The 15,892-nt window shown below is 40.3% G+C and overlaps 1 protein-coding gene and 1 long non-coding RNA gene across 4 annotated transcripts in view; one reads left to right on the top strand and one right to left on the bottom strand.

Annotated features, from left to right (window-relative positions):
* The window catches only part of DSCAM (DS cell adhesion molecule), a 471,653-nt gene that overhangs the window by 178,361 nt on the left and 277,400 nt on the right, over positions 1-15,892 (bottom strand). For all 3 annotated transcript variants that reach the window (XM_069785098.1, XM_069785097.1, XM_069785096.1), the window contains exons 4-5: positions 6,793-6,939; positions 959-1,237 (exon numbers count right to left, since the gene is read on the bottom strand). In XM_069785098.1, coding sequence (XP_069641199.1) covers positions 959-1,237; positions 6,793-6,939 — 426 coding nt within the window. The remainder of the gene's footprint in view (positions 1-958; positions 1,238-6,792; positions 6,940-15,892) is intronic.
* The window catches only part of LOC138685655 (uncharacterized), an 84,751-nt gene continuing 73,959 nt past the window's right edge, over positions 5,101-15,892 (top strand). Inside the window, exon 1 of the long non-coding RNA XR_011325010.1 lies at positions 5,101-5,243. This is a non-coding gene — a long non-coding RNA (uncharacterized lncRNA). The remainder of the gene's footprint in view (positions 5,244-15,892) is intronic.

The following is a 15,892-nucleotide window of genomic DNA, read 5'->3' as shown; positions in this document are numbered from 1 at the left end:
GCATCTCAGAGCCATGATGGTGCAAGAAAGTGAACCACATCCTCCATTGAAGAGGAGGGTAAAACTCCTTTGCCCAACTGTTGCCTCCCGCCAACCTGATCCAGAAGAATCTACTGGCTGTTTGAGGGCTGAGTAAGTAAAATGTATCACCAGGCACAGGGGATACTTTTGGTATCACTAGCAGTACCATTACATCATGTCTCTGGAAGTTTTGACTTTGTATCATACAAGGCAGACTGAATTCAACTAATTTTTATGAATACATTTAGAAGCAAATCTCCTCCGTTATAATTCACGAATTACTGATCTTTGATCTCGGTTTTATTTTGGCCGAATACATTATGTGTAATTATTTGTGAAGACATTTTTATGGCCTGAACTGTTCACAAACTTCTCCCTTTTCAGTTTGCTAGTCATGCTGTATAGGTGGAAATGTTAGTTCACAAAGCATTATTTCTATTCCAGGAAATAATTTTTTTTTAACAATAGAAGAATAACACTTTTCCAGTGCAGTGCTTCTGAGTAATAATTATCTTTGTAGAATTTGTGAAACATTCAGAATATTCACACATGAATACTCAACTGAGGGGAGGTATGAGTATTCAATATTACCGAACAGCATGAGTCACGGCAATGAGAGTTTGGCAGCTTTATTCATGAGAACATTTGCAATTTCTTTTTAAGCATCCAATTCAAGCTTCTAAATTACATATCCTCCATGTGATAAATTATATAGCTACATTAGAAATTGCATCTATTTGCACTTCTGATCGCTCAATTGTCTAACTAGCTCATCTCCACAGAGCCTACTTTCTGTTGTTCCACAACTTTGAGAAGTTTAAGCATTGCTAAGATAAAGTAACAAAACAGAAGGTACAGCGAGATATGGCAACATCTTCCCTGATGCAAACACCCAAGTAAGAAGTGGCCTGAGATCTTCATTCAGTGCAGGACTTACGTTTTACATACAGTCGTCCTATCATCTCGGCAGTCCCATAGTTGTTCCACACCTCGCAGACATAGTTGCCTGAGTCTGAGGGACGCGTGTTCTCAATCAGCAGACCTGTAACTGTCTGCCGAAACCTGCTGTCAGGCTCCCAGGGAACGTTGTCCTTCAGCCAACGATACTTTGGTGCGGGGTGCCCTGATGCTTTGCAAGGCAGCTCCACTCGCTGTCCTGCCATGGCTTTACGGTGGTCAAACCCATCTAGAATAGATGGAGCTGAATTCGCTGGATCTGAAAGAACAAACAGCAGTTTTCAATGGGAGCATTAAAATTCTTTCATTCACTAAGCAATGTGCCAATATTTTTTTCTCCTGCATTTTTTGACTCACTAGCCCAGTGTTTTATGTACTACAATTTGCTACTGTGACCCAGCCATCAGTCTGTAATATCTCAGTAGTGGTGGCTGGGATCCAGCAGCATGTACTACTGAAGCATCTCATGGCTACTTGGAAATCCTCTCACTGGATTTTTTCCAGGTGGCAACCATTTCTCTGGTCATCCTTCATGTGCCCTATCAGAGGAATGGAGAGCCAGAAATGTGTTGCCTTAACAATTGTCACTGTTATGCCTGCACTACTCTGCTAGAATGAAGCCAACAGATTCTCCATGCTTCTAGGTGGTCTGAAGGCTTTGAATTGAAGGAGCAATCTATCCCTGTGTCAGGAGAGAAAAGGGCAAAGACACAGGAATTTCCATCTGCAGTCTAACTGACAGACAAGCCTTTTCTTTCTCTCTGGAAAAAGAACTTAATGTGACAAGACCAACTTACAGCTTAATACTCCAACTTTTTGTGCTCAACTTGCTGAGAAAAGCAGCTCTCAGACCAACACACTTGGGTAGCACCTGATATATATTTACACATCTCGCAGAAGTCTAGCAGAGTACCTTCACCAGAGGTGCAAGTACTCCACCAGAAATACTACTCTGTGATTCTGGCTTTTTAAGTTTGAAAACTTTTGCAGGAAGAGGCTGACGTGGTTTACACTTTTGTGCAGCATGCAGCATGATGGAAGCCCATCCTGGAGCTACTGCAACAGAAATACTGGACAATAAATCAACAAATATTCATCTAAGTATTTTCGTATCACATGCACCCACTTTTCTAGGACTTCTGTCTCACAAAGAAACTCCACATGCTGATCAACTCCTTTTACTCCTATCTGACACACCGATCTCTTTTTGAGTATATCTACATCATAGTTGCCTGGGTGTAGGTGTGATTGCAATCATTTTGACATTTTCAAGTGGCCTTTGACTTAGCTAGCTCTGCTACTGCTCACAGGGCAGCTGCAGCAGGTTCCTGTTAGGAGCTGGAGAGATTACAGAAGCAGTTCATGCTGAATTAAGCTACTCAAGCGAGAGTGTAATCGGTACCTGAGCCAGTTAGTTTAAAACTAGCTTAGATATATCTTCATGGACTGCAGCCACACTTGGGAGAGTATGCTTGAGAGCAAATACCTAGAGGCACTATGTAAGTTATACTATCAATCCAGAAACTAAAATTGTGATGGTAAACAAATGAGCTGAGTAAATTTTCTGTGAATATCGAGATAAAACCCTAAATGCCAAGTTCAGTGAAAGACAACCACAGGGGTTTTGCTGCTCTCTAGATGCCAGCAAAAAGTTGAGCCACTGAAGGCAAAACCACATTCAGTTTACAGCAACTTACTGTCTGTCTCATTAGAAACATGTCAGCCAGTAGTTAAACAAATGATTTTGCATGCATCAGTAGCCTCAAGGTCCATATTTGGCATCAAGAAGGGTTATATTTTTGAGCTTGCCATGCTGTTTATGTCTGGCTTAGTGAAAGCACAATCTGCCAGGATGCTATTGGGAAGGCCAATGTCAATTTGACTAATTGATTAGCCAGTTCTTTTCTTGCCTTTTGGGTCATCAGGCATCTATGTTTTCAGTGCATAGATTCTTTTGTGCAGCCTGAGGAATTAACTCAGTAAAAACGTAAGCACACAAGAGATTACAGCTCTGGCTCTTAGGAAGGTCACATCTACACGAAATCAATTTTTTCAATTGAAAGTAATAATTAAATAATAAAAAAATAGAACTGACTTATAAAGGTATTGTCTGCGCATTTCTACTCAAAACTCACAGTAGCTTCATATCTTCTCCATACACTTTTAACTTCAAAAGACTTTGTGAAGGATATATGTGGTCCCATTTGCAAGCCTTTAAGTAGAAAAACACAAAGTACCGCATGGACTTCAAAGCAGGATGGGGGCCACCAGGGAAGGAATTAAAGTAATGGTAAAGAAAAGTTGGGGCTAGTAAGTATCACACTCTGACAGCTTCCTAGTTTGCAGCAGAGAACATGCTTCGACGGTGGGCCCAGGCAAAGTGCGAAACCACCTCGGACAACAAGCTGATGGTGACAGCAAAGCAGCTGCTGCCCACCTGCCCCCGTGCCTAGGCAGAAGCCTGGGAAGGCAGGTGGGCTGCCCCCAGGAGCTGGGGGCTACGGCAGCAGATGCCACGGGAGGCAGAGCCCCCTTCTGCAGCTACCATTTCTCACCCTTCAAGAACAGCACACCAGTCCCTGGGTCCTCCATGCCAGGTTCACTTCTCTTCACTTTTTCCCTTCTCAAACTGAGCCTTAGCAGGGGGAGGCCAGGCTGGAGTCCCATCCATGGAACAGCTAAACTGGGATTTGCCTAGGTACTTGAGAAGCCTTGAGTTGGTTCTTGTAGAGGAGGTACTTCAAATATATTCAGGGATACACAAAATATGATTCCAGCGATGTGCTTTCTTGCACTCTGTACCTATATATTTAAATGGATGGTAGAAACATCTCTTTGGGATGTCCCTGGAAAAGGCTGCTATTTAGAGCTCCTACATTGCATATGTTCCAGTTAAACAAAAAAAAAAAAAAAGAAGAAGAAAAAAAAAGACAAGAAAAAAAGCACAAAAGAAATCCCAAGGTTCATTTGCAATCACCTGCAATGAGGCAAATAGCAAAGTAACATAACCCAATTCCAATATGTGGCATGTACTCTTTTGAATTATTATTTTACTATGCTTTAACAGTCAGCTGCAAATAACTTCTAGCAAGGACAACAGCAGAAAAACTGAGGCGAAATACTGTTCTAAAATATTCTACTTCAGATTTTCTTTGAAGGACAGAGCAAGAAACTCATTACTTTTTCAAAATCATGAGGATTTTTTGGAGGGTGAGGGTTAAAAAATGGTAGAGATTTTGGGAGCTGGGATTCATGGCTGGACAAAATTATTTTTGGAAAAACATGCTATAATGGGCATTAGAGGAATATTCTGTAGCATGTTAATGGCCTTGGTTTTAATTTTATTTAGAAGGGCCACATGATTTCAAGGAGATATTCTTACTCCAGATGAAATTTGGAACCTTGCTTTGTTCATAGGTATACTACTTATTCACATGTGTATTTGCTATTATATGCACATTACCTTTCTTACTCTTTCAAACAATAACAAAGCTTAACTTGTATTAAAAATGTGGTCAAGAGACTATGATCAATACTGACCACAAACTAATTCATTCCCAAATAAGCAGAGAATATTTATGGATGTAAAAGGCAGGCAAAAATGTACGTCTCATGCAAGCAGACCATTCTCAACTATGTTCATGGATTGTCTGATCTCCATTCTTAAAGGACTCACTATTTTAAAATATAAATTCCAGTAAAGGAAAAACAAAACCTGTTAGAGAAATATTAAGAGAGAAACTCTTGCCCACAATTGCTGCACTTGTTCAGTAGACTAACAGGACTGGAAATCAGACCCCACTATAGATCTGATAAAGAACAATTAACCCCATTGAATTAAAAAAAGCCAGGTGTTGCGCAGAGGTAAAATTTCCTGGTTTTATTTGGTCTGTGGAGGAGAATAGAAAAGGGAACTCCAGACACAGCACATCTTTTAGGGTGATTGTCCTGAATTACAAACAAGACAGAGCTTTCATTTTTCCCCTTTTGTTCAGTGAAGTAACTAGAAATTTTCCCGTGGTAACCAAGATACAAGCCTGATTTTATTTATGTTACCACTGGCTCAGCCTTAGCATGATTTCATACGGAAGCAGACCATATTATGGAGCCAGCTAGAAGGATAGGACCCTGCCTATCCTTATAAGACCAAAGCAGGCAGATTATTGTGCAGGAAAACTACTTCTTCATGTGGCTGGAAAAAGCAGAGGCAAGAGTTTTACCCACAGGAGACATATATCAAAGGAAGAAACTCCTGCATCTGACTGGTAAGTGATTCTAACCTGAACAATCACACTATTTTTTTATCATTAGTATATTTAAGTACTGACTTTTGTGTTCAGAGGGCTCCAGAATCCTTCAGCAATGACCATTGTGGAGGAGGGCAGTAAGTATGTTACTAATGGAAAACCCTGTGCCCACCTCTGTCTCGCTTAGTTAGGGCTGTCGAACAGAGGGTGGAGAGCTGAGACCTAATCACTAGATTATTATTTTTTTCTGACAAAAAGACCAAAAGACAAGAGGACAAGGTCAAAAGGAGAATGACCCCACTGACTGTTAGATTGTGAAGGTCACCATACCCTGACTGATCTTTAGGGCAACTTAGTAACAGTGAAAAGGAGAAAAAGCTCTGTGGGGCTTTCAGTGGGATGGTGGGCATGTCTTCTGTATGGGAAAGATACAGGGAGACAGAAGAGAGATACAGTCCTAGCTAACTCTATAGATGTGGGAATACAGTTGCAGATTTGCTCACGTGCAAACAGAGGGTACAGTTACAGGCACCCAGCAAATGAGGGAGAAGAAGGGGAGGTGGAGAAGAGCTAATCCTATACAGAGATGTTTGAGAGCAAGTTCCAAACCCACACCTGGGGTCAGCTCCTCCTTCTCACCTCACCCACAACTGGCACCTCCTCTCACTGAGACAAAATGGGGAGAAGGTGGGATTGGAGCAGCACCATACCGACAGCCCTAAGTGTTTAGTGTGTGTGGGAACCCAACAGTCCATCACAACAATTAGGAGGTGATTTATGATTACAAGGAAAAGTTAAAATAACCCCGATACTTTCTCATTTTCCTACCTGCTGCATGAGGCCATTTGCCCTGGGACTCTTAGCTCTACCCACGGACACCATCAGCTAACCCTCCTGTCTACCTGCAGCACCCTGGGTGGACTGGGACAGGTCATGTACCCCTTCTGGCTGGAGATCCCTCCTGAAAGCAGGGAAACACACTGTTTTCCCCAGGGAAGGAGTGTGATGAATGAAAAGGAAGGCTGAAATGCACCTGAGCTAACCTGAGACTCCTGCAGTGGAAATATCTACAGCTGAGCTAAATGTCCTGAGCTCCTGCTATGGTTAACAGAGAAAGAGGCACCATGGGGCAATTCATCTCACTTCAAAGTGGGCAGCTGAAGTAGGTCAGATACACTACCCCTAAAAGTGTTCCTCTCCTTTGGTTACAAAGGGAAGTTAAGGTGACTACATACTTTCACTGTGCAAGTCTACTTTTAATGGGATGAATCCCATCCACAGTCCTTTTACAAAGTTCTCTAAACCTACTAAAAATCACTGTACTAAATGCCAGTGCTCCCTACAGGCTCTCTGGAAATATCTAATAGGAGGTGAAAAGCAGTAAATGGGATTTTAAAATGGGACATTTTATTTTGCAGCAGCAGCTCACAGCTGACCACTTCTACCTTCCATTTGATAGACAACTTGGTTGTTAGTGCATACGGGCACAAGAACCTGCCTTGCCAGTTTAGCGCACTAGAGAGAGGCATATACAGTAGTTAATTTAACATGATATATGAAGGAGTACCTGATACAAAAAGTCTTGCACTGTTGCTTTGTCGTGTTTCTCCAGTGTATCTGTGCCTTGTGATACATCGGTAGTTGTACAGTCCATCTTCATTCTGTACATCTAAAATATACAAGGCTCCCGTGGATGTGATGAGAAATCTAGGTCCTGAAAGACACAAGAATTTGCAGTGTTTAAAATATCTGCAGGTTCTTACTGTGTTCTCCTTGCTCACACTGGGGGATGGATGACAGAGGCTTGAGGGTTCTGAAGGCTTTTTTTGCCAGATTCTAGAAACTGCCAATTATAACTTTACTAAGTACTCACTGCAAATGCATATAAAGATATTCGTTCATGTGCACTTCTTATAAAAAAGGTAGGGATCTGTAAGGAAAATGTGAGGAATGAAGGAAAGAAATGTGCCATCGTCTATATCACAATCAACAAACAATATTCAAGAGGCATCTGAAATAAAATACAGGGTGAAGAACCAATGCAGAATTTAATCCAGTTTAATTCAATACTGTAGAGTGATATGATGGCAATTGACCAGCAGAGCTGTATGTGTTAGAAAGACAGTCTGGGACGGCATGCATAATGAAACAATATTAGCCAAAAATGGCATCTGTTGTCCAGGTACACCAGAAAACTGCAAAAAAAAAGATCACAAAAAGTAAAACAGAAGGGATCAGTGAAAGCAAGAGAAACTCACAAAAGGAGGAAGTTTTTACCCCAAGAATATGGGACATATTTGCTAAAGGATTCTGGCCATAAAAGCCATGTACTGCACAGCCCCGCTCCACAGCCTGCTGCAGGTGTGATGGGAAAACAAGGACAGCAAATCCAGCCTTGCTGATGTTGCCTACACCGCTGACCCCAGTGAGGCTGTACATACCTGTGCTAGCTGCAAGCTAGACAGGACAAGTGTCAAGAACAGTCCCACCCCACCCTGTCCGTGTTTCACGCGGGTTAATGCACCCCAGGGCTCAGTAGGACAGGCTGAGCTCCCTGCGGTTCAGTACTTCCACGGCCAGGCTACTGGCAGAAGATGAGTTAATACATTATCTGATCTGCTGTGGACTTTTTTTTTTTAATAATATTGCAGTCTGTGATTAGAGAAGCACAATATAAGCAGGTAGACAGACTCTGTGTCTAAAAGAAGGGCTTAAATAAATAGCACAGGATGTGTTATTTAATACCCAAAGATATTTTTATTTTTTTTAAATTCTACAGAGAAAGGTTTATTTCAGGAAGAAAATTAAGTCTTGCAAAGTGACTGCCCCCTAAACCTGAACAAGACTGACATGTTCATGGTCACCATTTCTCCCAGTGTTCATTCAAATTGAAAATAATATAGTTGAAATTCTCTTCAAATACATATTTTTTATTATTAACTCTAGAATATGTGGAAAACATCATGGTATGTATGTACACATGTGCAATTTTGATCATTTGACACCTGCACAAATGCCTCTGTTCTGTTGTAACTGCATGTTCTAAAAGCAAGAACACAAATAACTAACATCTACATGGTACATGTTTACTCTAAAGCTTTTCCTATATTACAATAAATGGAAATAATGTGGTTAGAATGCATTGCAAACTTGTGCCTCACCTGGTCACTCTTTCCATTTAAAAAATACTGCAGTCTAAGCTATGCATGCTTTTCTAAAACTTTACGCTGGAGAAAATGTTAATATCTTTTCTTTCTTTTTTGTCTGCTATTTTTTCTCTAGTAGCTGGTAGCTCTTACAATATACATACCCCTACCTATGATTATAAAACATTCCTGGCTCCAAAATTACAGGAGAGAATACACAAAGATGAAAGCCATCATGAACTAATATTCAGTAACAGGCAGTAAAAAATATTTCCTTTTCTTCAGAGCTCTATTTGAGCAATGACTTTTTAATAATTAAGTGTAGTCAGGGTGCTTGCTCACAAATGCATCAGTGGGAAAGCAATCCAGCAGAGAAAAGACAGAAAGGAAAAGGTATCATTACAAAGGGCAATCTCCTTTAAACCACAATCTGAAAGAAATGGAAAAAAAATAATTCTAACAAGCACTTAATGTCACGGGACAGGACTGACCCTTAGAGCAGAGAATATTGAATAAAGCAACAGAAGCCTACCTCTCTCATCCTTGTATGCATACTGTATTATAAAATAATCACACTGGTGACTTGTCTTGGCTGGCCCTGTTCTCCTGAAGGTCAAGGCACAAGCATGGAAGCAGTTAGGTCACGACTTTGGAAAAGCATAAACCACACTGCGCATACCCTTCTGAAGTACCTTGTTTGTTCAAATAACATGTGCCATTACTAAGAAGTATATTAACAAAATAAATCCCTGGAGTGGAGGCATAGAAGATGTTGAGCTACTTGCCTGCTGCTGAAGGAGAAGAGCTGGGCAAGGGAAGATGTGAAGGAGGAGGGAGGACTGGATGGCGAGATTACTCTCCTCAGCCATGAGCAACACTATATTCCAGCCGAGGGAGGTTTAGAGGCTAGGGAGGTTCCTTCTTATACAGAGGCCGTATTGACTTCATATGCCACTGGAAATTTAATTGCTTGCATACAGAAGGCTTGTGTTTCAACACAAATTACTTATAAACAAATGTACTGTTGAGAGTAGCAGGAAAAGCACCTGAATATGTAACATTTCAGTTTCACAGCCAGGTGTCTGAAATATGGCATTGAAATGGTTACACAAGAAAAGCAAACCTATCTTGCATCTTGTATTTTAAGACATTAGTTATAATGTTTGGAGGAAATGATATAGACAGTTAATCACAGTAAGTTAGACCAATAAAATATGCTTCTCAATTACTAATAAGTTATTTGCTAGTCACAAAATAGCTTGGCTTGACCAAACATGCTAATAAGGTTTTCTACATATACCAGACAGCTAACAGCTACCTACTAGCAACCAGATAGTCTGCAAGTGTGCAGGCAGTCACCTAGTGAACCCCCTTAACAATCACAGGATTGTCCTTTACCTGCTGTCAGTCATACAGTCCAGCTCCAAAGCCACAACAAATAAAATCCTACTGCCACTTAGGGATGCAGGCTCACAAAGATTCACACAGAAGAAGTGCTTCCCGTTGGTCAGATGTTGTTGTTTGGTTTTTTTTTTTGTTGATCCTCACACTGTAACTCCTAGGTATATCATAATGTCCTATGAGTATTTCTTCCTTTTCCTTTCACAGTCCCCAATTACTCAGACATAAACATTTGTGCCATTCTACCCTATCTCCTCATCACATAGGTACTCAGCATCTGTACCCTTTAACAAGGTTTACTTTTACCCCTAATTCTAGGTTAGAAGGATATTTAGAATTTTGGTGTGAAAACCATGGGCTGTTTGACTTCTGTGTCACATGCAGATAGATGCAGCACTACTGAAATATCCATAAAGAAAGTCTACCTTTGCCAAGAAATATGTTATAAGGATTACAGGTAATTAAAGGACAGTTGTCTCCCTTAGTCTGTAGGCAGCACAAAATTACAGCTTCAGGAGATGGGAATCACATTTAAGGACTTTACTTGTGGTTAATGATGGGTATACAGCAAAGGTAATCTCTTCTTGCTTCTGTTTCCAGCTATGTGAGCATTAACCAGCTCTGTATTTTAGACAGCACAGCCAGTTCAGACGTGTGCTTGCCCACAGCAATGCCACTCGGCTGGCAGGGCTGCCAGGCTGCTGAACCAGCACTGCGTATACCGTGCAGACATGTCCTCTACAGCCCGATCAAGGCTTAGATCAGACTTTTCAAGCTGGTCTGTAACCCCATTACCAAACTATACAGGGGTAGATGTTGGTGGAGACGCTGCTCAGCTGTCACATCACAGGATGAGGACCATGTAAAAAGGTGCTAATGGGATGGTTGTGACCATTTTGGTCCCTCCAGTAAATCTGCACATGCTATGCATTTGTGTCAAGTGAGTGGAACCTAAACAGCTGAAAGGCAGAAATGTGCTCCTGGTACAATGGCTTCACGTAGCTTGCTTTTTCTGGGATCCAGTTTCACCTTTGCTAAATATACATAATTCCATTTCTACAAAGAGTCACACTGTTGGAGGTAACTAGTATGCACAAGTTTAAGTTCATACAAATGTGTTCAAAGTTTAAAAATTGATTCCTTTCTCTATGCTTTTCTAAAGCTCTCACTATTTTCAGATCCTCTGCACAATTTTGAGATATGGTCTGCACAGGCCATCATTAACAGTTAAATTCGTCTCTCTTCTTAGGATAAACATGAAGCAACTGTCACAGAAATTAAGTTAGAAGATTAAATTCAGAGCATTCCTTAAAGCTGCCGAAAGCTCACTTCCTCAATATTTCTACCTTGTACATGTTATTGCTGCTAATACTCGCTCTGGAATCAAAACTGGGGAAACATGGAGTGGCTACTGCCAGGCTGAATAATATGTATAGATTTGTGGGCTATTTCCAGATCCCATAGTACTGACATATTTGCAAGTGAAGCCTTCCCTCCTCAGTCCTAGAAGTGTTTTTTTTTCAGATGCAGTTGTACGTCTGGGTCAATGAGAGTGGGTACACTTATTAAAAGCCTGCTACTTAATAAAAGAGGTTTGTGAAAGCTGTGCAGAGCCAAGAAATTGTTCAGTGTTATCTTGCTATATTTTCTAGAGAAGTTATGAACATACTTGAGCTATCTAACACTGCTTAGATCATCTTCCTGTTGGAAATTACTCAGGCAATCGTATAATAAAACCTTCACTTAAAGCATTATCTAGAGATTTTTGCCTCACCCTCTTTAAAGATAACTAAAAGTAAATAGTTATTGCCACATATCAGATGTTATCCCACAGTGTACATTTCTCACCAACACACATTGTGTGTAATTGCAGGGCTAAAGCTTTTCCTTTTCCTCTCTTCTTCTTAATAGATTTTGCATACTTATGTAATGCTTTAATAACCAACCCCTCCTTCTACTGTAAAAATGCGAGACAGAAAAGATGACAGAAAAATAAAAGGGGAAATGCATGTAATTTCTGTCATCTTCTAAACGGAAAGCATTTTCATTAAAACCGACAGGCTGTCAGCTGTGACAAAGCCTAAGTGTTGAGTGTTCTGCCTTCTGTACTTCAAAAAGTGTTTAGAAATGCACCAGGATGGGGATCGACAAGCTCTTATTGCCCTGTTGATCTAGAGGAGTGCTTTCTTCTTGAGGCGCATTTAATTTAATCGCTCTTGCTTTGCTGTAACAAAGTCTAATTTTTTTGACTCACCTACTTAATATGCCAAATAAGGATTTTTTTTTTTTAAATGGAACATCCTTTCAGATAAACTGAAGCTTTTTATTTGTTTGGCTGTTTGCAGGCTTCAAGGGAGGAAGGCAAAGAAGCCTCCTTCACAACAATTAAAAAGAACACTGTCAAAATATAGCTCATAATTCCCATTTATTATTCCTCCTCAGTAGTGTTTGTATTAATGCCTTGAAAACTTGATTATAATAATTTCAGCATCTGATTTTCAGAGACATTGAAAGCTTGCATCTCTTTTTTTGCTTTCAGTGCTTAGTGCCTTTGAAAACCTGGTCCAATATCTGTAGTATGAGTTTCATTCAAAGAGTTTGAAGGATGTTAGGAACCCTTACTACCTTTTGCCTTGGTGAGGTGGGCAAGCATAGTAACATATTACTGTTTAAAATTTAAGTTTTACAGAGAAGCCTACTGAGTGGATCAATGTACACAAGTCAGTAGAAAAACAGGGAATGGAACCCATAATTCTTTCTCCAACATCCCATCTGCCATTAATACATAAGTTTGCCTCATTGCGAGACTGAAAAAAACCTATATAGATCCAAGGACTAGAAAGACCATTAGAGTAATTTATTCTCACCTTTCATGCTTTACCCATTAACTCCTGCACCAAGTCTGTACCTGGAAGTTAAGCTATAGCTTTTTTAAAAAGACATTAGTCATGATTAAAGATTTCTTGTAAGCGGAGAGCATGTGATACCCCTGGGTAAATTATTTGAATGGTTAATTATTCTCACTTTTGAAAGTTAGTGTATTGTTTGTGGTCTATCTGGCTTTGACCCCAGCTATCAGATCTTACTCTGCCTTCATTAAAGATTTCCTCTGCAGTCAGAAATCTTCTGCCCTTTTAAGTACTTACAGAACATGAGGAAATTGCCTCTTAAACCATCTTTCTCCTTAATTAGTTATACAGATTGAACTTCCTAAATCATTTACTATGAATTATTCATATCTTGAAATATTCCTGTAGTTCTTGCCCAACACCTTAACAACTTTTTGAAGTTCTTTTTCAAGTTTGGATCATGCGCATAAGTTCAGTAATGGTTCTGGTAACAGTGAATGCAAAATGTCACCACTCCTCTATACCAATTTCCCTTCCACTTACGCATCCAGGAATTATAGTAGTCCTCTTATCAGTGCTAACTTGCTTCAGTTATTCACTGAAAATTGTGATCTCCTTTTCAGAGTCATGGACTTAGAGAATAGATTTCTCCGATTCTGTAGATGCAACCTATTGTCTGTGTGTCTTGACACTACAATTGGCTGTATTAAAAACTACATGTTCAAGTCAGAATTCTTTACCACAGAATCCAATCTCCCTATACAACTCACCAAGCCATATCATCATTTGCCATTACACCAATGTTTGAACAGTTTGCATACTTTATCAACATGTCTTTCCTTAACCAAATTTCATTCATGAACTGAAACTTCAAATTTATGTCTTCATTTGAGATACTACCAAACCACTTGATCTGAAGATACATATTTCAAGGTAGTAAGACCCTGAAGAGAACAAACAGGGAAGAGGGGGAGGAAACTGGGTTGTACCTAGGCTTGGCCAACCTGAGCTAAGGGCCCCAGATTCCATGACATTTTACAAACACACCCCTCATTTTACTATCTGCTGACTAGTGCCCTAAATAACCTAGTGGCTTCATTAAAGTTGAGCTGCATTAGCAAATCATGTGTTCATTTCTCTAAGTGAGAAGAGGTCACATTAACAATTATGAAATTGCTCTTATGTAAGGTTTTTAATGCTTTCCATTAGACTGTATAATATCAGAGATTAAAATAAACTTTTACAGGTCTGAGTAATAAGTTAAAATAATTCTGTTTAGGTTTCCTATGTGAAACTGTTCTCATGTATAATTCATAAGAAAATGTGAACACTTTCCTGTTGAATTAGTGTATAATAATCTTGTATGAAAATGAGAATATTTTAAAGCTGTAACATTAATTATTCTTTTATCATGCCCTTTTCCCCCAGCATGCTTGTAGTCTTTAAATAGGAGTGATGTTATCCTCAAGATGGTTTAAAAAAATCATATTTGATTTTCACTTTGTTGGAAACACATCTAACGGCATTATGTTATTGCAGTCTAAATTGGGTTGATAGAAATTAAGAGAACAGATGGCTGTTCTAGTTGTGTGCCAGATGATAATATAGAACAAATAAACTTTTATCAGCTGTACTTGTCACCTCCGTTGGATAGAACTGCTTCTGCTAAGCAAGTTTCCAGCGTGACCTGTGCACACAAGGGGAGAAACATCCCCACAGAGCCAAAGTAGAGAGTAACCTATAACTCAGTTTTATAGCACTGCTACAACATCATTCTCAAAGCAAAACAATCTGCTGCTCTGGGCATGGAAAATGTGCTAGAAGCAGCCATGCTTAAACTGTGCCCTGAAGTCACAGTCCTGCGAATGCTTTTGATACACAAACCAAAGATTAAATGAGGAAAGAGAGGCGTGTAGGGAAAGAGGGAGGGAAGGATTTCACTTTTCCAAGCACCACTCACACAAAGTACTCAGCCTACGTGAGACACCTGGGGTGTTGCTCACCGTAGGTGGTGCAGATGGTCAAAACATGACTACGCTCCTCTGAGCAGCACAACCTCCCCCCAGGGATGCAGCCAAGCTCACAGGCCCTGCTAGCAGACCTTACAGAAGGTAAACCTGATTTTTTTTAGCTCCTCATATTCCCTCAGCTCCGAGGTCTACAAATTGCACCTTTGGAGTTTGTTGCCCACTGCCTCTCTCCCTGCCTGGGACACAACCTGCAGCTGACTTCCAGGAGAACAGGAGGGAAGCCACAGCACTGTCCTACAGCCCAAGGGCAATGAACTTCTTCCTTAATCAATTGCAATGAATTAGCCCTCCCTTGTGTTACCACCTCCACCCTTCAGCGTACCTGGTGAAGAACAAAATACTTATTTGTATTACATGGCCTGGTCTTCATCTCTCATAGTTCTGGGGTTTGATAACTGGAGAGGCCACCATGAGTGTGAGTCAGTTTCTGGGAGAAAAATTCAGTAGCAAAGCTTCTCAAGTGCCACCATAGTACAATGTTACTCATGAGATATTAAGGACTTTCATCTTCCTGTCTTTTCCTGACACAAGGAAAGAAATAAGCATAAAAGCCATAGCAAGAGGTTATCTGAGGCAAAGGAGGCTGCTGCATTATTTCATCTATTGTTCCAGGCTCCTCAAAGCTCACAGAGATGTATCTCTATCATAAGACTGAACTTGCAGGTCTGAAGTTTTCTTCAGTTCCACAGCAGCCAGTTTCCCTTCTCTTTCTTTCTTTTTTCTTTTTGTCTTTTTTTTTCCCCCAGAATTAAATTTGAAAATTTATAAAACAAGATAAGCAGCCTTACGTGAGGTTTTTTTCTATTTTATGTAGGCACATAATCTGTTTCCAATTCAATAAAAAATAACCAAGGTTATCTCTCTGCAAAGAGTTAAGGACATTTATAAACATTTCCAATCCATGGCCTGACATGGGTCCTGTTGTAACGTAGATGGATTCTTAACTTTGCAAAATTTACATAGAACTGATAGCTCAAAACTAAGACAGATTTTTTCTTACACCACCACTCTTTACTGCCCTCACCTCCTCTACCTCAGTCAGGTCCCTCCTCAAGAAACATCTATACGGTGGCAGCTCAGTCTGAATCAGTACACAAGTAAATCTGTTACTGATCAGTCGCCCTGCCACTCGGTCAGTGGAGGTCAGAGCTGCTCAAAGTGTGGGAGGTCCAGTTCAACCATCATCACCATCTCTCTAAAATGCCAGGAGAGGAAAGGAGCAAGGCCATGAAATATTTCCA

This window comes from Haliaeetus albicilla, chromosome 6 (assembly GCF_947461875.1).
Source record: "Haliaeetus albicilla chromosome 6, bHalAlb1.1, whole genome shotgun sequence".
Lineage (NCBI taxonomy): Eukaryota > Metazoa > Chordata > Aves > Accipitriformes > Accipitridae > Haliaeetus > Haliaeetus albicilla.
This window is presented reverse-complemented; position numbering and strand designations above follow the sequence as displayed.